Genomic DNA, 23,038 nt, shown 5'->3' on the forward strand with positions numbered 1-23,038 from the left:
AATGTCATGTTTTAAGGGTTCATTGATGTGGTAGCACGAATCAGTGCTTCATCCATTTTTAGTCCAAAAAATATTCCATTGTGTGATGGACCCTGTTTTCTGTACCCAGTCATTATTTGATGGACATTTGGGTTGTTAGCACTCTTTGGCTCTTGTGAAGAATGCTGTCATATATATCCCTGGATGAATTTTTGTGTCGACGTATTTTTTTTTAAGATTTTATTAATTTTTTGACAGAGAGAGAGAGAGAGAGAGAGGGAGCACAAGCATGGGGAGAAGCAGAGATAGAAGGAGAATCAGGCTCCTCTCTGAGCAGGGAGCCTGATGCAGGGCTCGATCCCTGACCCTGAGATCATGACCTGAGCCCAAGGCAGACGCTTAACTGACTGAGCCACCCAGGCGCCCCTGGATGTATGTTTTTAATTTTCTTGAGTAATTCAGGGGTGGAACTTCTGGGTACCTCTGTGTATAAGCTTTTAAGGACCTTCCAGATATCCCCAGACTCCTCATCGGTAACTCTGCCTTAACAGAATTTCAGCATCACTGAGAATCCCTCTTCCCCAAAATATTCTCCTGGTTTCTGCCATGGAATAAATGACTTTAATGGAGCTTAGAATTATTCCTTTCCTAATAAGCGTTAAGGTTCAAAATGCAATACTGTTGAGCGAGGGAACACAGTGACTTACATTCACACGAAGATGTAAGTCAGATCTTTTCTCAGAGCAATTTTGATGGGAGGGAAAAAGAAAATGTGTCAGAACCCTGGGGATCTGCAAGGGGGGAGAAGGAGGCCACCGAACCTGAATCTGGGGTAGGGTGTGCACTTTTAAAGGGACAGACCAGCTTTTCTTATTACTACCATCGCTCATACCAGGCTCCTCTTTTGTTAATTAATTTTTCCAAATAGTACCTACTGTGCACGGACTTCACGAAAGAACATTCACCTGGGCATTTAAGGAGGAATAAGACACAGAATTAAAGATTACAAGGGTTGGCCTGAGTATCACGGTCTCAGGTTTGATGCTGACATGTCCTTTCTTTCATTGGAGGGACACTGACGACTGGGGGAGGCAGCTTCTATTTCTTTAACTTCGAATTTGGCAACATAATATTTCTGTTAGCCCTATATTGCTCGAACAAATGTTTCCATGACATTCCTTGTTTTTTTTTTTTAAATCTCTCACCCCCTACCTTGAAATCTGGGCTTAGAGGCAAAACAGCAGCTATTAAGCTATCAATAAGCTACTAATAGCTATTAAGCTATTAATAACAAAGGTTATTGATCCAACTTGATTCCCGTGTGTATTAAAATGGATAAAGAAAGCAACGTCGTAGCAGTGAGGATTAACCCAGATAGTGAGGTCTCAGTGAGCAACTGCTTTCTGTGATTCGGCCAGACCCAGAGTTAAGAAAGCACCACTCAAGTTTTGGTGCCTCATTCCTGTCAAGTCTGGGAGGGAGTCTTGACCTCACGCACGAGGCAGCCTGTGCCCATGGCTCTCAGTCATCTGAAAGGACGGGACCAAAGGAATGCCAGACCTTGGTTCTGGGAAACCATGATCTTACATGCCTTAGTTTACCTCTCTGGACCTCAGCTTCCACATGGTGACCTAACAGCAAGAGCTGATCCAGGGCTCGCAGGCACTATTTTGAGGACTTTGGAGATATACATATTTAATGCTACGAGAACTGTATGCGAACGGGACCCATAATTGTCCCCATGAGTTTACCCAGAGCCTTACATGACTGTCCGTGGCGGAGCAGACATCTGAATCCTACCTCCCTGTTGTCAAGGCTCATACGAACTCTTCCTTTTAAAAAATTTATATTTGCATATTCTACATTAAATTAAGTCATTCATTCTATCCCTGGAGGGGTGTGAGAGTAAGTGATCTGTTCTTTCTTTTAAGAAAGGGAAATTCCTGATTTGATACTGAGTAGCACTGGGACGCTCCCTCACCAGGTCTCTGCTCAAGAAATACCAGAGAAGGACGATAGAGCACGCATTCCCATCCACTCGAAATGCCAATGTAAGTGAATTTAAAATCATCATGCGCTGTGCTTGAAATTGCTAGCATTAACTTAGCGTACTCTTTCTGTCTCTACGACACCACCACGGTGGCTTTTAAAACAACAGAGATGACAGGTTCGAGAAAGAGCTAGTGAGAGCCAGAAGGAAAGGTAAGGGCCCTTCGGGAAGGGGTGTGCCTCCTGAGACCCCTCCCAGGGTGTGTCTGAGCTCCACGGGGAACCTTGCCTCACTCTACATCCATAGCTAACCCAGCCTCGCTCTCGTGGAAGCAAACGTCCATAAATGACAGGCCAGTGACCACAGCAGTGTACCCACAGATGTCAACTAAAGGGCACGCCAATTTAAAAAGGGAATATTGACTGAAGGTAAGTCTTGAGGGAATGGTTAAGAGTGGCAGGAGACGGGAAATTTTACATACTTTTCTAGATCGCAAAAATTTTTAATTAGTAAATAGTTTCTTCAGCGTATACAGTGGAGGGCCATTAATACTCCCGGTGCTCATTTCAGGGTGTATGCAGCCGGTGGGCATGCATTGCCGTTTCACTACCCCTGCTGCACCACCGCTTGTGAGACACACCTGCCACTCACGCAATGCTCATGGACTGGGGGGACGATGAGCCAGTTCTTGGTCATCATAAGAACGAGGTTAAGTGAACCTTCTTAACATTATCAATCTCTCCCATCTCAACCCCGAGATCCTCTCCCCTCCTCTGAAGGACTCCCTCTCCACCTACTTCTCTGATGTGGTTTTAGGCTCCTCTTCCTCCTGAAACCAACCTCTGGGGATTGAACTTCTTTGTTCAGGACCCTGTCCTAGAATATTCTGCCCATGTCGATTCTGAGCTCCAGGCTCCTACAAGCAGCCGTCTGCTTCCTCTCTCCCGTTGGGCAGCCCCTCTATCTCCAATCTAACTTCTCCAAACTGGAGTTTGATATTGTCCCATCCTCCCCCACATAACATCTCCTGGGTTCTTCCCTCTCAATAAATGGCACCGTGACCTTCCCTCTTGTCCTCCTTGATCCCCACTTTCCTCTGCCCCCAGCATTCTGATTCACCACCTTGTTCTAACCCCTTTGGGTCCCAGGGCTCACCTCCATGGCTGCACCTGACCCCAGCCATCTCGCTCGGGTCCTTGTTCCCTTCTTCTGATGTGCCACACAGTGGCCAGAGTGACCCCAACAATCTCCGTCACGGAGCCGATGGTCACTCACTGCATTTGGAAGAAATCCAAGGTCCTTGGCAGAACCTTTGGCAATCGGGAGGGTCTGGTCTCACTGACCTCTCTCATGTGTTTATGGCCACTCTTCTCTTACCCATCTGTCCCCAGACTGGCTTCCTGTCACTGCCTGGGACACACCCAACACCCCTGCCATTGGCTTTTCTCGGTGCCTGTCATGAGGCGATGGTGCCTGACCTCCTCTGAATGAGGAGAGGCTGGGGAGGCCACCCAGCTACCCTCTCCTGGAAATCAGCATTCCCAGCGGAGCTCCACCAATAGGCTTCCATCTATCGTGGATTCCCAGATTGTGTGCTTATGGAATCTCTTCCCCAGGTAAGCATTTTTAGAGTTTCCAGACTTAAAATGTAAAAGCACTCATTTCTTGCTATCCCAAGTGTTATATAAAACAATTTTAAATATAGTTTTGTCACCAATATAGCAAACATATCTAGACGTTCTTGATTAACTTTCTTCTTGGGCCCACTATTGTCTAATGGTCATAGAATGAATCTAAAGTAGCAAAAGAAAATAGGAAAATGAGCATTTCAGGGAAAACCAATGAGCCAGACTAGGCATCAGAGTCCTTTCCTTATTTCCTATTTCTCTTCATTGCATTTTTTTTTCATCAAGGCTTTACTTATTCTATTAATTACCATCACTTTCAAGGGTCTAGTCTATTTCTAACATGTATAGGGTATCGCTTATCATTCAAGTAAGTGCTTGGGCTTGATGGCGGACGTGGGTAGTATTTTAAAATTTAATCTGGGGGTCCTGTTCCAAAGTGAAAATATAATAACGAATATCCAAGCACCTCCCAATTTGCAGATATGCCTGTCATTTTATAGAAAGCAAAAGGATGAACGGAACTGAAAACAGGGGTCCGGGGAAAATGAACACACCTGCTTCTGGTTCTTCCTTGAAACACCGATTCCCGTCGGAGTTTCAGTTTTCCATCTACCAAACCCGGGCCCTTTGAGAAACTGATTTCTGTAGTAAGATGTTAATGCTTTGCTCCTCGCACTCAAGAGACTTCACTGACCCTGGGAGGGCAGCATAATTGAGGGGGGAAGGGTAGCCTCGGAGAGGCCGGGCCACGCTCAGGAGCTGACTTACTATTGTGCGCAGTCGATTAGCTGATACTCGTTGGACCTCTCAAAGCACGCCTTCACGCCTTCATCATCCCAGAGCTTCTTCACATGATCGAAGAATTCCTAACATTTGAAAAAATTCGAATAAGAAAGCACAGGTGTTAGAGTCTTTAAAAAAGTTACAAGTAAAAAGAAACTGCCCCTCGCCCCACCAATTTTTTTTTTTTTTTTCAGGTAGCCCGTGAATTGTTTTCCTTATAGGAGTCGACTTCACACACGGTAAAATGCACAGGACTTGAGATCGGCCTGAGGAGAAATGGATATACCCGTGTTATCGTCGCTCGATTCCACCTGCCAAACATTCTCGTCCTTCCAGAAAGTTCCACCAAATGAAAATTACGAGTCAAAAGTAATTTTGTGGCATTCACCAATGATACATACAACAGCTATTTTAACAGTAATTTTTAAGTTCTTCGTACTCAGTCACCTGTCTAGTGGTACTGTCACGTCAGCAGGGAAAAGCATGTCTATCACAACGGTAAGTTCGGTTTTAGCTGTTGTCCCTTCACGTTTCCGTGAGCCACGATTACGAACAGCCGTGACTGAGCAGATGGGTTAAATGGGTTAAATGTGGCCCAGAAGCATTAGGTACATCAGAAAGGAAATCTTGAAAATGTCACTCTTTGGGGATACTAATTCGCTGTTTATTTTGTGTGTGTGTGTGTTTGTTTGTTTTTTGGGCATTTTCTAAAACTACAAATTACACGTGAACTGTGATTTTTGGTTCTCTCAAGCCCCTGTGGGCACAGAGCTCAATTTCACCCATGATGGCAAGCTCTCCTTCTCTCCAAGTAAGAGGTGGCTTTATGAATTCATATTTCCAAAATTACCCAAATTAAATGAACAGTGCTGTGGAAGCAAATGACAACACACCAGCTGCTAAATATAAAAGAAGTTACGTAAATTTTCACAAACCCCTTCATTAGAATATTTATATCCCTTCCCACATCAGTCATCCTCACGGCAGCCCCAGGAAGCACCCATTCCCATCTCTGATCTGCACCAAATCTGGGGCTTCTGATGCCTCATGTCCGTCAATTTTTTGGGAGAAAAAAAAAAAATAAAGAGCTGGTTCTTTTCTGGAAGATTGACGATTCCATACAAGGGTGCACCTGAATACCGTGGGGGCCCTCTTTGAAAAAAGAAACTTAAAGTCACGAGTATGCAATTAGGTACAAAACCTCAGAAGGGGCAGGAGGGGTGAGGGGCCATGAGGTTCTGACGTCCTAGTATCAGGGACAATCTTTAGAGGTCTGCCGCGTCTCTACACCTATGGTCTGTCGAGCTCCTCGTTGTCACGAACGACTCCAGCTAGCCACAGCTGACAACGAAGGGAACTCTCCGTAGAATGGAGAAGAGCTGAACCTCTCAGTTTTTGTCTCCCTAGATTTATGGTTCCTTCTGGAATCTCGCACTGCTGCTCTTATCACCCCAGTGAGGGTGCTTATATAGGCTTCCTTAAATTTCTTTTTTCCCTTCAAAGAGCCATATGAACACACACACACACACACACACACACACACACACACACACCAAATGAGAAATCCTCTATTTTCTATTGTCAAGATGCTCTTGAGAGACAATGGTAACTTTTGTGTCATGGTGATTTCTGGAATCGAGCTCCACCTCTCCCCACTCCTGCAAATTCCCAGGGTAGTAGTTTCCTGAAAAAGGTCCCTTTACTGTCTTCATCAGGTGTCAGAATGATCTTTCTCTGCAGCAGTCTGAGCTGACGCCTCTGAGGCAGAATTAGATAGGAGAGCTCGAATTAAGAACCAAGACGCACGATTTCTGGGGTCCGTGTTAATAGGGATGGCGGGCACTGTGTTTTTAAAGCAGATGCTTTGGACAACAGCGGAGGAACACAAAAACCACAACAATCTCGGCTTCCACTTCGTGGTTGGTGAACAAAGACACTGGATTATTAGAAAATAGCTAGGTATCCAGGATTCTCCATATTTACTTTTTTTTTTTTTTTTAAGATTTTACTTATTTATTTGACTGAGAGACACAGCGAGAGAGAGAACACAAGCAGGAGGACTGGGAGAGGGAGAAGCAGGCTTCCTGCTGAGCAGGGAGCCCCTCGTGGAACTCCACCCCGGGCATCATGACCCGAATGGAAGGCAGACACTTAACAACTGAGCTACCCAGGTGTCCCTCCATGTTTACATTTTAAGCGGTTCCAAAAACCTTGTGGAAAATTTCAGAGCTGCTACTGCCGTTGCTTCTGCCTTTTATTAGAGAAAATTTCCAAACTTACAAAAGTAGAGAGAATTCCCCAGGCCACTCATTACTCAGCCTCTGTGTGTACCAACACATAGCCAATTCTCTCTTCCTTTTTTTTTTTAATAACTCATGCCTTTCCCCACATTTATTATTTTGCAGCAAATCTCTTATGTCATATAATTTTATTTCAACATTATTTCTAAAAGATAAAGGCTCTTAAAAAATCATAGCCACAACACCACTATCTCAACTAAAAATATAACAATAAAGAAATGATTCTGTAAAATCATTAAATATTCAGTTAGGCAATGCAGCCTCTCTAGTTATACTTAACCTGTTGTCCAGAGCCAGGCTAGAATTTTCACACATTTGTGAAACCAACTGGGAGATAAATATGAGGAGTAATTTTGGCATGCCTCCATTAGCAACTAAGATGAATAATATTAAATAAAACTAATTTCAGTGTGCGTGTGTGCCTAAGGAAAAAAAAAAGATGATTCACAGAGAAATGTAACCCACTTCTGACAACTGAGAATATGTAGAAATTGAGAGTATAAAAGGAAAATTACTGACATTTCTGTTTTTTTTTGATTACTGAATAAGAATCGACTTGAGATCTTCATGTATTTAGCAACTGAAATATGCAAACATTTGTTACTCTTATTTAAAGGGTTTTGACATAGCATAACCTATAAGCTTACCAAGTCACTGAGATGTATAGCTGAAACCAATGTCACATTGTGTATCAGCTCTACTCAAATTTAAAAAATAAAATAAAATAAAAACCCAAGGGAGTTTGAGTTGTGTTATAGAAAGAAAAATAATAATGATACCAAATTTAAACTTACTTTTAAAAAGGCAAGGCTCTCACATTTTCATAACACCATTCTGACTTTTCAATCAAAATTGAAATTAAAATTAAAAAAATGCAAATATCTAGCTCTTGCGTTTTGTGTCACAGCATTTTCCTTCTGGTCCTGAGGTCTACATCTCCCTTTCCACACGAAGTACAAAGCTAACCTAGGATTCTCAGATGGGTAACCAGTTTTTTTCTTTTTCTTTAAATTCCTCTTTTTCTCTAAAGAAAAATTCCTCTTTTTCTCTAATTCCTCCATTTCTCTAAAATGGAAATCAGGCAATAGTAGGTAACGTCAAGAACACAAATTCTTGCATGATATCCTTGCTGATACAACTTTCTGGTTGCACTCACACCTGAGATCTACTTTTCATTTTTTTTTTTTTTAAAGATCTTATTTATTTATTTGACAGACAGAGATCACAAGTAGGCAGAGAGGCAGGCAGAGAGAAAGGAGGAAGCAGGCTTCCTGCTGAGCAGAGAGCCAGATACAGGGCTCCATCCCAGGACCCTGAGATCATGACCTGAGCGGAAGGAAGAGGCTTTAACCCACTGAGCCACCCAGGCGCCCCTATTTTTCATTTCTGAGATGAGAACCCAAATCCTATTTCTTGTCTCTGGAAGGGAATGTTGTGCAGTGGTTTGGAGTCAACGCCCTGGGTACACACACAGGTCTTGGGAAGAACTGCTTTCACACACGGTACGGGTGGAAATTGTCACGAGGTTGAGTGTAAAAACACTCTTCCTCATGCTCATTAGCCGATATTCCTTCTGAGGTGACTTATGGAAAAATCTCAAATTTTAGTATCAGGATGACTCTTTTTTTTTTTTTTTTGCGTTTCTGAAGAAAACACTTTTTATATTTTCTTATTAATTTTTAATCTTCAGAGCCTTGTGGCTCTTCTCCGTTTTTATTTACATCACTGAGTTGATTCAGGAAAGCATATAGGTACCGTTTGGGGGTCAGTATTCATGTTTGTGGTGGGCTTGGCCTTATATTCTGGATGCGAATTTCACTTCTGGTCCAACCTAACTTGACTCGTATTCCTCATTCTGTTCTCCTGCATTTTCAGTTATTTTATTACCTTGTATTATAACTTTGGGAGCAGCACTAAACACCTTCCGGAACAAGCTGAAGCAAAAATAAATGTCTGATCGAACTTTTTATGGGAACATAGTGGATAATGTCCACCACCACAATCCAGGGACCTTAGAAATAGGCAGTTTCAAGTCAGAACCCATTTATTTATATAGGATTGTCTAAAGCTCAAGTTTAGGTCTGATTCGTTTAAAATACACACACACTCAGCTTTAGCCCTGGGATTAAGAGAATGACACAACACGTTTTCGTCATTTGTTTTTTCAAAGATCTGGTGGATATCAAGTCTGTGTGGGCGCTATCATGCCTGCCGACACCACGATTTTGTTATTCATAATCTGTCCATCCTCAAATCAAATTTAATACAGTATATCGAAAAGTCTATCTAGAAACAACTTTCAGAAACTGTGCTTAAAAAACCCAAACCCCAAACATTAAAATCATTAGCAGTCCCCCTGCCCATGTCTTTCCGCTGACCACCCTGGGAAAGAATCTTGGCAAAGATTCGCCAAGATGGACCTTCGCAAAGAGGTCGCCCCTAGCATTTACTGAGTGCTTCGTATGTTCCAGGCAGTGTTCTAAGGGCGGTATGTACAAGGTCTCATCTGAGACAACCCTGCCTTGTAGGTGATTCAGTTCCCATTTGACTGATGACAAAACAAGTATGATTCAGGGTATTTTATATTCTCTTGGAAGGAAGTGGTCAAACCTGGCTTCAAAAGCGTGCTCTGAGGCTTTCTACCTTTGCCCTCCTCCGCTGCTCAGTGGCTGCTCCCTGAGCCCAGGAGACCAGAGAGGACAAAGGCAAATTTGTAATATACCCCACACTCGTCTGTTTTCTTTTTCTTTTTCTTTTTTTCCCCCTTTAGGACAGCCTACTTTAACTATTCTTAGGATCATTTTAACAGCTTTTGAAGTATACTATATATACCAAAAAATTCACCCATTTATTCATACACTCAAGTTTTAGAACAACTCCATCATCCCCATACCCTTCTTTGGAGCCAAGCCCAGCTCTCCCCCACCCCCCCCACCCCCATCTCAGACACAGTGAATCTAACTTCTGTCCCTACAGTTTTGCCTTTTTCAAGAAATTTCATATCAATGAAATCACCTTGTCCTTTGTGCCTGTCTTCTTTGAACCAGCATGGAATTTTTGAGATTCACCCATTTTGTTATGTATATTAGCAGTTCGTTCTTCTTAAAAAAACTGCTGAGTTCTACTCTGCTGTATGAATACACCACGTTTTGTGCGTTCATTCAGCAGCGGATGGACATTTGGGTTATTTCCGGTTCTTGACTTTTGTGAATAGTGCTGATTGGAATATCTGTGTACCAGACTGGGTTGATTGCACCCAGGAAAGGAATTGCTGAATTATATGGAATGTGTTTAACTTTAAAAAACTGTGACACTGTTTCCCAAAGTGGCCATTCCCTTATACACTGTCAAGCAGTGTCTTGTGGTGCTAGTTACACCACATCCTCAATACTTGGTTTTGTCCATCTTTTTAATTTGAATCACTCTGGTGGGTATGTAGTGGCATCTAATTATGGCTTCAGTTTGTATCTCCCTAATGACCAATGACTTTGAACATCTTCTTTTTTTTTTTTTTTTAAGATTTTAAAAATTATTTATTTATTTGACAGACAGAGATCAAAAGTAGGCAGAGAGTAGGGCAGAGAGAGAGAAAGAGAGAGGAGGAGGAAGCAGGCTCCCTGCTGAGCAGAGAGCCCAATGCGGGGCTTGATCCCAGGACCTTGGGATCATGACCTGAGCTGAAGGCAGAGGCTTAACCCACTAAGCCACCCAGGACCCCCATGAACATCTTTTCATGTGACCGTTGGCTACTTGCATATCTTCTTGTTAAGTGTCTGCTCAAATATTTTGCCCATTTAAAGAAATTGGGTTGTATGTCTTCTTACTATCGAGTTTTATTTCTTTTACAAGAATAAGACACTTGAAAAAACTGTCTGGATTTAAGTCCTTTGTCAGCTACAGGTTTTGCAAATATGTCCTCCCAAACTGCAGCTTGCATTTTAATTTTCTTGAGCATCTTTCGATGGGCAAAATTTTAAATTTTGCCAATGTCCAATTAATCCATTTTATCCATTTAGCATTTTGCTTTTTTTGATGTTCTAAGAAATCTCTGTCTAACCCAAAGTAAAAAAAAAAAAAAAAAAAAAATTCCCCCCAAGGTTTCTTCTGAAAGTTTTACAATTGTAACTTCTATATTTAGGTCAATGATCCATTTGAGTTCATTTTTGAGTATGGTGTGAGGAAAATGTTAAGTTTCACTTTTTTCCATACAGGGAATCAGCTTCCCCAGCATGTTTATTGCAAAGACTACCCTGCCCCACTGAATTACCTTGGTACCTTTGTTGAAATAGACCATATACATGTGGGGTCTATTCCTGGACACTGAGTTCTGTTTTACTGACCCATATGTCTATTCTTTCTTTTTTTTTTTTTTTAAGATTTATTTATTTGTCAGAGAGAGAGAGAGAGAGAGAGAGATCATAAGTAGACAGAGAGGCAGAGAGAGAAGCAGGCTCCCCACTGAGAAAGGAGCCCGATGAGGGACTCGATCCCAGGACCCTGGGATCATGACCCTGGGATCATGACCTGAGCCGAAGGCAGCCGCTTAACCACCTGAGCCACCCAGGCATCCCCCATATGTCTATTCTTATGTCCACAACACACTGTCTTGATTTCTGTGGCCCTCGTAGTAAGTCTTAAAATTAATAGTGTGAAGTCTTCAACTTCACCCCTCTTTTTCAACATCGTTTTGGCTGTTCTAGGTCTTTCAAATTCCCACATACATTTTCGAATTCGCATGTCAGCTTCTATGAGAAAGCCTGTTGATCTGAGATTGCACTGAACCCATAGCTCACTGAAGGGAGAAGCACCACCTTAACAAGACCGAGTGTTCTAATCCATGCACAAGATGTGTTCATTTATGTGTTATATTATTTATTTAAATCCTCTCAAGAATACTTTGTAGTTTACTGTGTATAGACCTTTCATTTCATTTGTTGAATTTTTTCCTCTGTAGATTTCTTGGATGTTGTTTTTAAATGTACAGGATTTAAAGTTTCACTTTTGGATTTTTGTCATTGCTCGTACATAGAAATACAACTGGTGTCTGTATTTGAGCTTGTCTCCTGCAACCTTGTTAATTTCACCTGTTAGTTCTAGAAGCTTTAAAGTGTAGCTGTGGGGTGCCTGGGTGGCTCAGTTGGTAAGCGTCTGCCTTTGGCTCAGGTCCTGGGATCAAGCCCCGCATAGGGCCCCCTGCTCAGCGGGAAGCCTGCTTCTCTCTCTCCCACTCCCCCTGCTTCGGTTCCCTCTCTTGCTTTGTCTCTCTTTGTCAAATAAATAAATAAAATCTTTAAAAAATATAAAGTGCAGCTGTGGACAGAAACAGTTACTTGCATAGCTCTGGCCTCTCCCTCTTTCTCTTCCTAAAGCATGACCCATAAGGCCTGGGGCAGATCAGAATTCTCTGTGATTCTGAGCACAGGGCTCTGAGCCAAAGGGACTTCACTGCCCACGGTGGCCAACTTCCATGGCTTTTGCTGTTTTTAAACACTTCCCCCAAAAGCTATACTAATATGTGTCTAGTGATTCTTTTATTTCCAAATTATGTCACAAAACAACTGTGATAAGTATAAAGTTTAGTTACTCAGATCCATGAAACATAATAAAGAATCAAATAAATCGACGTTTAGTGATGAGAACATAATTTTCCTCAAGTATTTTTCTTCCACAAACTTAATTTTTTAGCTTTTGATTCCCCCTTCACAATACTCCCACTCTTATGCCTAAAAGTCTCTCTGTAAAATCTTCATTCTCTGAGAAAATTGTGCACTTGGAGAATGCCTAAGAGACTCATCAGAGAAACTTATTTGTGTGGGAACAGAAATAAAATAATTAGGTATTTTCATTAGGGATAAGAGACTCAAAGAATCACGACTTTGGTTCTTGCTTCCAGACAATTCTCTATCAAGTTTTCTGACAAAAGTTCTCCTTGGAACATCAGGCACGAATTACATAACACTTTAAGGTATTATTCTTGGTCTTCTTAGTCACTCCAAATCCTTTCTGTGCTGAGAGGCAAAGCGAAGTGAGGAACCCTCCTTTTTGGGAAGAAAGTTAGATTTAAAGGCAATGTCTTTAAAAGCACATTCGCTGTATTCCAACTGGCAACAATTATAGAATTAGATACACATTTCTTTGGGAACATTTTAGTGTAAAATCTACTATAGGTCTAAGGAGGGATCAGAAGCTATTTATGGTTTGAGCATGGATTTTGTATTTGGGTGCCCGGGTTCAAATCCTAGTGACTGGGACTCAGTTTCCTCCTCTGCTCCACAGGGATGTAGCCATTCTGGGCAGAATTTGGAGAACAGGTCAAGGCAGGGGGCCGAGGAGGTGCACGCGTGACGGGTGCAGGCAGGAAGGACACGAAGAAAGGATTGCTAAAATGACCAAACGAGAAACAGGACGGGGTGGTGTGAGCAGGGGAGATTCTGGCTCAGGGCAGTCAAGAAGTCGAGTGTGAGACCAATAGTGTGAAATGCTGATGAGCGGCAAGGGTCAGGGAGAGTCCTTTGGCTTTGGACACAGGACAGCACCCAGAAGGCGGTGGTGGTGTAATTTTGGTAAAAACGTGGCGAGACCTGCCAGATTCCAAGAGCCAAGAGAGAAGCACATGGTGAGGACACAGAAGTCATGGGTGGGTTTGAGAACTGAGTTGTAGAAACATCTACAAAACACTTGGTGCTGGGTGTGGGAAAGAGAGGGCACATGATTTCAGAACGTCAGGAGAGGGATGAGCTCTGATCACCAGCACAAGGCAGGTTACAGTGTGGCTGTTCAAAGAACCAACAACGTGGGCAGCATTTAACTTCCAGCCGGAGGCTTCTGATTCCTGGGTTTGCCGTAGGCTTCAGACCCTGCAGGAAAGGCCCCCCTCGAATGTGGCTTGTCCAGATTTATGCACTTAACAGCCAGGACGGGAGTGAAGCTGGCTGACTAGAAGCGTGGCAGATTACCAGAAGGAAGGGAAGGAAAGGGCACAGGTTGCTTCCAGAAGAACGTGTGCTACGGCTTGGAAAATCTGCCTTAATGGCCGGATGCTGTAAACTGAGCCTCTGCACAGGGAGAGGGGGCCAGTGACCTCGAGGGACCAACAGCTCTCCTCTGCAACAGCAACAGGGTACAGCCAGGAGCCACGATGTGGGGCAGCTCCCTGTGTACCCTGACCCTAAAGTTAGAGGACGGTGCCCTCAGTGGGAAGGAACAGAACTACATGGGGAGCTCTGTTCCGTGAAATGTGGGGCCCCGCAGCTCTGCGGCACCAAATTGGCGAGAGCCTTCTCTGGGAGGTAACAATCAACTTCCAGAAAATTCGACACCTCGCACTACATCGGAGGCATTAGGTGACTGAAATCGCTATGTAGAGATAAAAGAAAAGTATTTCAAAGGCAACTGCTCACTGAGCCCCTTTGCAATTCTTTTTTGTTTCTGCCCTTTTTGGTTTTTTTTTTTTAATTTAATTTAAAATTTTCAGTGCTCCAAGATTCATTGTTTATGCACCACACCCAGTGCTCCATGCAATACGTGCCCTCCACAATACCCAGCACCAGGCTTACCTGATCCCTCACCCTCCTCCCCTCTAAAATCCTGTTCATTTCTCAGAGTCCACAGTCTCTCATGGCTCGTCTCTTCCTCAGATTTTCCCCAATTAACTTATCCTTTCCTTTTCCTAATGTCCTCCATGTTATTCCTTATGCTCCACAAGTAAGTGAAACCATATGATAATTGACTTTCTCCGCTTGACTTACTTCACTCGGCATAATCTCCTCCAGATCCATCCATGTTGAAACAAAAGTTGGGTGTTCATCCTTTCTAGAAATTTTTTTTTTAAGATTTTATTTATTTATTTGACAGAGAGAGATCACAAGTAGGCAGAGAGGCAGGCAGAGAGAGTGAGAGGGAAGCAGGCTCCCTGCCGAGCAGAGAGCCCGATGCAGGACTCGATCCCAGGACCCTGAGATCATGACCTGAGCCAAAGGCAGCGGCTTAAACCACTGAGCCACCCAGGCGCCCCGGGTGTTCATCCTTTCTGATGGAGGCATAATACTCCATCGTGTATATGGACCATATCTTCCTTATCCATTCGTCTGTTGAAGGGCGTTTTGGCTCCTTCCACAGTTTGGCGACTGTGGCCAATGCTGCTTTGAACATTGGGGTACAGATAGCCCTTCTTTTCACTACATCTGTATCTTTGGGGTAAATACCCAGCAGTGCAATCACAGGGTCATAGGGAAGCTCTAGTTTTAATTTCTTAAGGAATCTCCACACTGTTCTCCAAAGTGGCTGAGTCCCTTTGCAATTCTGAGGCAGCCACAACTCAGACAACAGACAACTGACCTAAGAGGGGAAGGAAACCGTCCCTGACGCCAAGCGCTGAACACCTCGCAATGCTATCCTTGTGCACTTGTGTAAGAGTCTTGCAGATTTCTTCCAGTTTGGGGACCCTCTGATTTTTAAGTTTTATATTTTCCCTCTTCCTTTTTATTTTGTATGCAACAGTTTTTTTGAGATACGTAATTCATATACCATACAATGCACCCATTTAAAGTTGTACAATTCAATGGTTCTTCAGTATATCCGCGGAGTTGAGTAACCATCCCCACGACTGCTTCTGAAACATGACCCCTCCAAAGAAGCCCCATACTGTCATAGTACCCCTCCAACTTTCCTCCCTGGCCCCAGCCTCTGGCGACCACCAATCTACTTTCTGTCTCCTTGGATTGTTCTGGACATTCCATATACTTGGGACTGTGTGAGATGTGACCGACATTTTGTGTCTGGTTCTTTCACTTGGCATTATGTTTTCAGGTTGATTCATGTTAGAGGATAAATCAGTGCTTCATTCCTCTTTATGGCTAAACAACATTCCATGGTGTGAAGGAGCACATTTCATGTATCATTCACCATCCGATGGGTATCTGGGTTGCCGGCACTCTTTGGCTCTTGACAAAGCTGCCATGAACATCCACGTATGAGTTTTTGGGTGGACGTATGTTTTTAATTCTCTTGGGCATATACCTAGGAATGGGCCTCCTTCCTTTCCTAAGGGAAACATCTGAAACCACTTACAAGAGCTACAAGTTGGGTTTATGATTCCACATGTTTGTTTTGTTCACCTCAGAGTTTCATAAACTGACAAAACACTCAGTTACGTCCTCACCCAGGCAAGCAGTGCGGCAGATACTACAAAATGGCCGATCTGGTCTGGCTTTGGACTGTAGTTCAGGTTTAAATCTGAACACAGACAGACCTGGCATTCTTGAATTCCCAACAATGGCAAAACAGTAAGGAAGCCTCAAACATGAGCTGAAGTCCCAGCTCCTTCCGTGGGACTGGACCCCACCTCTCTGCTCTTCTGCTCCTGTGGTCAACAGTCCCCTCCTGAGCTCACTGGGGGCCGTGTTGTGTGGAAACAGGAGGCATCAGGGAAGGGGCGGAGCCGGTTCTCTTCCTGTGGAGCTGAGAGTGACCAAATGAGTGTCGGGAAGTGGAGGTGTCTGGGGTGGATGGAGTGATTATTCCTTCCAAACCCTCCACTCGTGGACTCACACAAAACCATAGATGTTGTTCATCCATGGATCCAGCAGACGTTACTGAGGGCCTGGGATGGGTAAGACTTGTGAGGGCAAGAAGAACAAAGTTAAGAAAAAGAAAAACAAAAGGGCCTGGTGGGCAAGAAAGGGGGATTTCCTGTTGGCGGATGATTAGGCTCCTGACCAGCCAAGTTGTCACTATACTCCAGGCTTCCAAGTCGTCTCCCTCTCTCCTGACTTTCCTCCCATTCCACGGTCACTCTTGCTTGGTGCTCTTTGCTTGGTCCTTCTCCCTCCATAGCCTCCTAGCACTGGACGGACTCATGGATCCTCCTGGGTCTTCTTTGTCTGAGCTCACTTACTTGGCTATTTCCTCCATCTTGGGGCTTCAATCATGTGAAGGTCCTACTGACTCTCATGCTGACATCTCAGGGTTGGACCTCTCCTCTGATTTCTGCCCTCACACGCCCACTGCCTGACTGACATCAACACTTGAATTCTAACAGGCAACTGCAACTCAGGAAGTCCAGAACGGGAGGCCTCACTTCCCCGCTAAAATGTGCTCTGTTTGAGGTCTTCCCCAGTCAATGGCCATGCTGCGATTCATGTGCTCCGTCCAAAACCTGTAGAGGCATCCTTGACCCCTCTCTCTCACACCTGACATGGGATCCTTAAGGAAATACCCTTGGCTGTACTTTCAGAACACGCCCAGATTCTGATCACGTCTCAGACCTGCACCGCTGCATTCCTGGTGGAAGGTGTCACCTGGGACTGGCAGGTATTGTCACAGAATCTCACCTGGCCTGTTTCTACCCTTTCTTGCCACAGTCTAGTCAACTCGGGAGCCATGGGTTATTTAAGAACATAAGTCAGATCACATTGCAATTGGGTTCAAGACAATCCTATGCTCACCACCCAGTGTCCATAGATGGATGAATGAATGAACAAAACATGGTAGAGACATAACAATGGAATTATTCTGTTTTGAAGAGGAAGGAGATTCTGCCGTAGGCTACAACATGGATGAACTCTGAGGCTATTATGCTTAATGAAACAAGCCAGACACGAAAGGACAAATACTGTGCCCCAGGAGTAGTCAGGTTCATAGAAAAGAAAGTAGAATAATGGCTGCCAGTGGGTGGGGTGAGGAGAGTAACGAGGAGTTAGTGTTTAGTGGGCACAGAGTTTCAGTTTGGGAAGACGAGACAGTTCTGGTATGGATGGCAGGGATGGTCATCCAACAATGTGGAGGGTACTTAATGCAAGAGAAACCGTACACTTAAAAATGGTTAAAATGGTAAATTTTATGTTGTGTATATTTTACCATACTAAAACAAGAGTGTATTAAGAAAAGCAAAGCAAAGCAAACCAAACCCATTCACTGCTTCCCATCTCACAGTAAAATCCAAAGTCCCCACATTACCTGACTCCCCCCTCTTCCACATTCCCTTTCTGACCTCACTTCACCTACCTCTTGCCTGGTGGCTCTTCCTGGCTCTTCCCAGTACTCTGCCGCCACCACACCCCTACACTGCTCATGCTCTTCTCACGGGCTGGACCCTCTTTAGGTCTCTGCTCAAACACCACACTGTCCTCACAACCCGACAGAAAACAGCGACTCTAATGGCCACCCTGCGGTCTCTGTCCTGCTTTGTTCTCCCTTCTCCCCTCCAGCCATCAACATACGGTGAGCTTACCTACTCAGCGGCTGTGATCTTGCCTGCCCCACTAGAACATCGTCGTCTTCATGAACATAAGCTCTGATGGCTCCTGTCAATGGCTATTTTTGGAATCTATGAATGGATGGGAGGTCACTGGGGGTTTGGATTAAGAGAATCCCAGAGCTCTGTTTTACGAATATGAATCCAGGGATGACAGGGACGTGGATCACAGGGATAAGCCACTGTATACAGCAAGACTGGAATGAACTTGCCAAGGGAGAGAGGGACGGAGGGAGACAGCCAGGAAGGATGACAAGGACAGGACCTCAGAAATCCCCTAGATATGGAGGATTAGAAGGTTGGAGGAAGAGGAGAGCCAGGAGAATGAAAATCAAGACGTACTCAGGGGGCAGGGCTGCTAGCAAAGGTGGAATTCCAAGGTCAGATTACCAAGGTCAAAGTGAAAAACCACGCACAACAAGGTGGTAGACAGATGGCTTCCTTTGAATCAGTTGAGTTACTCTGATAAGAAATGAAAACAATTTCCAGGGAACCCCACAAACAGAATGGTTCTAGTTCCTCCTGTCTCAGTGAATCTTTTAGGGCAAAATGATAAAATGAGTGAGCAGCTATAAGATTTTAGGGGGAAGTCCAAAAGAAGGATGATGTTTATCAGATTTTTTCCCTACCTTGACTCTAAATATCAAGAAAATGATGTTTTCTCAGCAAATGGAGTATAAAGAGGGAATAAGTTAAGGCATCTGTCAGATTACAGGAAGAAGAAATATTTTTCATAGCATTTTTTATATTCTATATCTATCTATCTATCTATCTATCTATCTATCTATATATATACATTTTTTTAAAAGATTTTCTTTATTGGGGCACCTGGGTGACTCAGTGGGTTAAAGCCTCTGCCTTCGGCTCGGGTCATGATCCCGGGGTCCTGGGATCGAGCCCCGCATCAGGCTTGCCTCTCTCTTTCTGCGTACCTCTCTGCCTACTTGTGATCTCTGTCTGTCAAATAAATAAATAAAATCTTAAAAAAAAAGATTTTATTTATTTATTTGTCAGAGAGAGAGAGAGAACAAGAGAGGGAGCACAAGCAGGGAGAACAGCAGGCAGAGGCAGAAGCAGGCTCCCTGCTGAGCAAGGAGTCCAAGACCCTGGGATCATGACCTGAGCTGAAGGCAGACGCTTAACTGACTGAGCCACCCAGGGGTCCCAGCATTTTTTTTTTTTTAATCCTAAATCCACCTTTCTTCCTACCACAAGAAAAATGCCCCTCAACTTTCAGTGAAATAGGTAATTGAAAAAGCTTAAAAAAAAAAAAAAACTATATATGATGGTTAAGCACTGCACTGATCATTGTTCTAAGAACCAGCCTTGGTCATGTACCTGACAATGTCTCCTCTTTCCCCACCCACAGAGCACTGTCCTCAGAAGCACCTGGTGCTTATAGATGCTGGAGAAGAGCAGTTCTAATGTTTCTCCTGGGTAAGTATCTCACCACGGGCATGGCTCTAACCACCAACACCTCTCACTGCCATTACAGCAAGAGTCCGCTGTTGGGTCTCCCTGCTTCTACCCTACAGTGTCTTCTGCAACATGGTCAGGAAGACACTTTTACAGAGAAAGTCAGCTCAGGTCACTCCTAGGGGGCTCTACTCACTCAGAGTCCCCACAATAACTCTAAGACCCCGTTTATTTGGTGCCCCTCTTTCCATGCATCTCTCTGGTAGCACACCATCATCAATCTCTGCCTGCTCACTGTCCAGCCACACTGCCTCCTGATCTTCCCTGTACCGCTGGCCTGCCCCGGGGCAGGACCTTAGCACTGCTGCCTCTCAGGCTGCATGGACTGTCCTTCCTTGAGCCTGCTTTGCTTGCTGCCTTGCCTCTCGAGGCTCTGTCCTTAACCTGCTTCTCAATGCAACCCTCGCTGATCATCCTCTTTAAAACCACGCTGTCCCCGCTCCTCCGATCCCTGCCCCCTAACCTGCCCCAATGGCCCTTGTTTCTGTAGTACTTAGCACCTCCCAAAATACTTTCATAGATTTATTTCTTATGTCCTACTTATTTCTTGCATTCCCTGCTAGACTGTAAGTCCCACGAGGGCAGGGATCTTGCTGGTTGTCTCCTGATGTCTATCAAGCACTTAAGACAGTCTTGATGGACACTAAGAGCTCAATAAATATTTGCTTCAGGAGCAAGTGGATGAATAAACTTTTCTGGGCAGTTCCCTTCTCTCTTTCCATCTTCCACTTGCTTTCCCAGGCTTCGGTCACCTTTACAATAAAAGGCAAACCCTAATCTGGTTCCTCAAGGATGTATGAATTGTGCTTGTATTTAAACATGTGTACGTACAATGGTTTGCTGACATTTCAGAATTATATCCTATGACTATAACGTTGATATATGTGTAGTTAAACGTCTTCATGGAATTAACTCAGTGTTTATATCATAACATGGGACGTTCAGCCTCACATGTGGATCCCAAATCATTAGCTCCAAGTACTTTAGTAGCTTAACATATTTTAAATGAATGTACCCTCTCTAACAACATCTTTAGAAATTACCCTTCACGCTAATTAGCCCTAAGCTCCCAAGCCTGATTCCCCAGGCACGAGGCCGCCGTTGGCTCTGGGACTGTGCTGGTGGGAGGGTTTTCTCTCTGGCCCCGGAGCACTGTGAGAGCTTTGCTGTTAGTACCATTGTCTTCTTAGACCAGGGGTTACAGCAACATTTTTTTTTTAATTTTTTATTTTTTTGACAGAGATCACAAATAGGCAGAGAGGCAGGCAGAGAGAGAGGAAGGGGAGCAGGCTCTCTGACAGGCAGAGAGAGCCTGATTCAGGGCTTGATCCCAGGACCCTGGGATCATGACCTGAGCCAAAGACAGAGGCTTTAACCCACTGAGCCACCCAGGCGCCCCTACAGCAACATTTTTAAATGTCTTGTGACATCTTGTAATTGCCCTGTCTTAAACACAGAAGTTCTACTTTTTCTGCAGTAAGGATGTTTCCCTGCTTTTATGCAATAACACAGTGATATAATCGGTCACCATCCAGCCCGTGCCAGCCACAGCCTTCTGTCTGTTAGTGACTGACCAACTCTTAGTATTACTTTGTTAGGTAAATGTTAAAGTATTTTTATTTATTTTGAGAGAGAGAGAGAGAGAGAGAGAGAGCAGAAGCAGGGAGACTGGGAGAGGGAGGGGGAGAAGCAGGCTCCTCCCCCGAGCAGGAAGCCCAATGAGGGGCTGATCCCGGACCCTGAGATCATGACCTGAGCTGAAGGCAGCTGCTTAACTGACTGAGCCACCCAGGTGCCCCAAACCATTTTTTTTTTTTCTGACTGCAAGAAGTTAAAATTAGTCCCCTAAAGCAGTAAATGTTAACAGTATAAATCAAAAGCATTAAAGATGTTGTATCTTAAGCAGTTCTATCAGGAATTTATCCTAAATTTAAAAATATCAAGAGTTGTAAAAAGTTACATGCAGTATTTTACATATATCATAAGTTACATATATTGTAGTATAGCAAAAAAGTACATGTCTACAATAGGGAGTTTGTTAAATGAGTAATGGGATACTCATATGATGAATACTCTGCAATCATTAAAAATCAGGTTGTAAAAGCATATTTATTAAATGAAAAATACTTCGAAGAAGTTTAAAAAGTAGGTTTTAATCAGTAGCAAGCTAACATTCCAATTTAATAAAAAATGGGTATGCTTGTCCATTAAGATACTGGAAGATGTCACCAAAGGTTTATAATGTTCATCTCTGGAGAATGGGGTTACAGAAGGACTTTATTTTCCTTCGTGGTACTTTCCTGTGTTAAAAATAAAAAACAATCCTACAACAGCTATGGACCCTCACCACGTTAGTCAGCACGTTGTCGGTATTGGGGTTCCCTTTCACAGGCTTTCTGCGTAATTATGTTCATCTCTGAATGTACGGCACACCTGCACGGAAGTAATGGGATAGAATGGAACAGTGGTTTTCCTCTAGTGCAGTAACAGTCTCCTGGCGGGGGAATGTTCTGGAGTCTGACAGCAGACCGCAGCTTTGATAAGCCTCATGGATGGCCCCTCCATTCCTGCATGAGCGAAATGCTACAGTCCCCAGCCACATGGAGCTGATGAAATGGGGACTGTTTTAAGTCTACCCCACAGGGAACCCTTTCTCCTCAGAGAAGTCTGTTCTCCTCCTTACTGGGGTCTGAGGAGATCCAAAGAACCTGGATGAAATCCAGACCTTCAGCACCAGGCTGGTCTTCTCTGACCAGAGCCTGCAGGAGAGCCGAGGCCAGGTGTCCTGCTGTCACCAGCTCTTGACACAGCCAGACGGCCCAGACGTGCAAACAGAGCCCCAGACACCACCACGCTCGAGTTTCAAGGAAATATCGGTCTGAAAAAGGGTCTCAGCTAAACCTTTCCCATATGGGATTTATAATATTTTAAGTATAAAGTCTGTTGTTGTATCTGCACTTTCATCACTGTCCTCAAATCTGTAGTTTAGTGTAAACTATACTTGGAAAAACCTCAGTATTTTAAATTATTTTAATCTTTCACTAAACAGAAATTTAAAAAAGCGATTTGTTCCTGATGATGGACAAAAACATTGTTAGGTGCCTGTTTACTTATTTTTTTTTACTTATTTGTTTTATTTTTTACTTTATTGTTTATTAGGTGCCTGTTTATTTATTGAAGATTCTATTTATTTTTTTAAATATTATTTCTTTGTTTGAGAGAGAGAGAATGAGAGAGCCAGAGCGGGAGGGGGCGGGATCAGAGGGAGAAGCAGACTCCCTCCTGAGTAGGGAGTCCAATGGGGGTACCGATCCTGGGACTCCAGGATCATGAACCGAAGGCAGTCGCTTAACCAACTGAGGCACCCAGGGCCCTGAAGATTCTATTTATTTATTTGACAGAGCTAGAGAGAGCACAAGATGGGGGAGCCACAGAGGGAGAGGGAGAAGCAGACTCCTCTGAGCAGGGTGCCCGATGTGGGGCTCGATCCCAGGATGCTGGGTTCATGACCCGAGCTGAAGGCAGATGCCCAATCAACTGAGCTACCCAAGTGCCCTGAGATTTTTAAAAAAATTGAACTGAAACTTGCATAATATAAAACTGACCGTTTTAAAGCATGCAGTTTGTT

At 43.8% G+C, this 23,038-nt stretch overlaps 1 protein-coding gene across 3 annotated transcripts in view; it reads right to left on the reverse strand.

The window, feature by feature from the left end:
* The window catches only part of GNAL (G protein subunit alpha L), a 138,149-nt gene that overhangs the window by 37,638 nt on the left and 77,473 nt on the right, over nucleotides 1-23,038 (reverse strand). For all 3 annotated transcript variants that reach the window (XM_046024399.1, XM_046024401.1, XM_046024400.1), the window contains one exon: nucleotides 4,366-4,463. In XM_046024399.1, coding sequence (XP_045880355.1) covers nucleotides 4,366-4,463 — 98 coding nt within the window. The remainder of the gene's footprint in view (nucleotides 1-4,365; nucleotides 4,464-23,038) is intronic.

The sequence above is a fragment of the Meles meles genome, chromosome 12, assembly GCF_922984935.1.
Source record: "Meles meles chromosome 12, mMelMel3.1 paternal haplotype, whole genome shotgun sequence".
NCBI lineage: Eukaryota > Metazoa > Chordata > Mammalia > Carnivora > Mustelidae > Meles > Meles meles.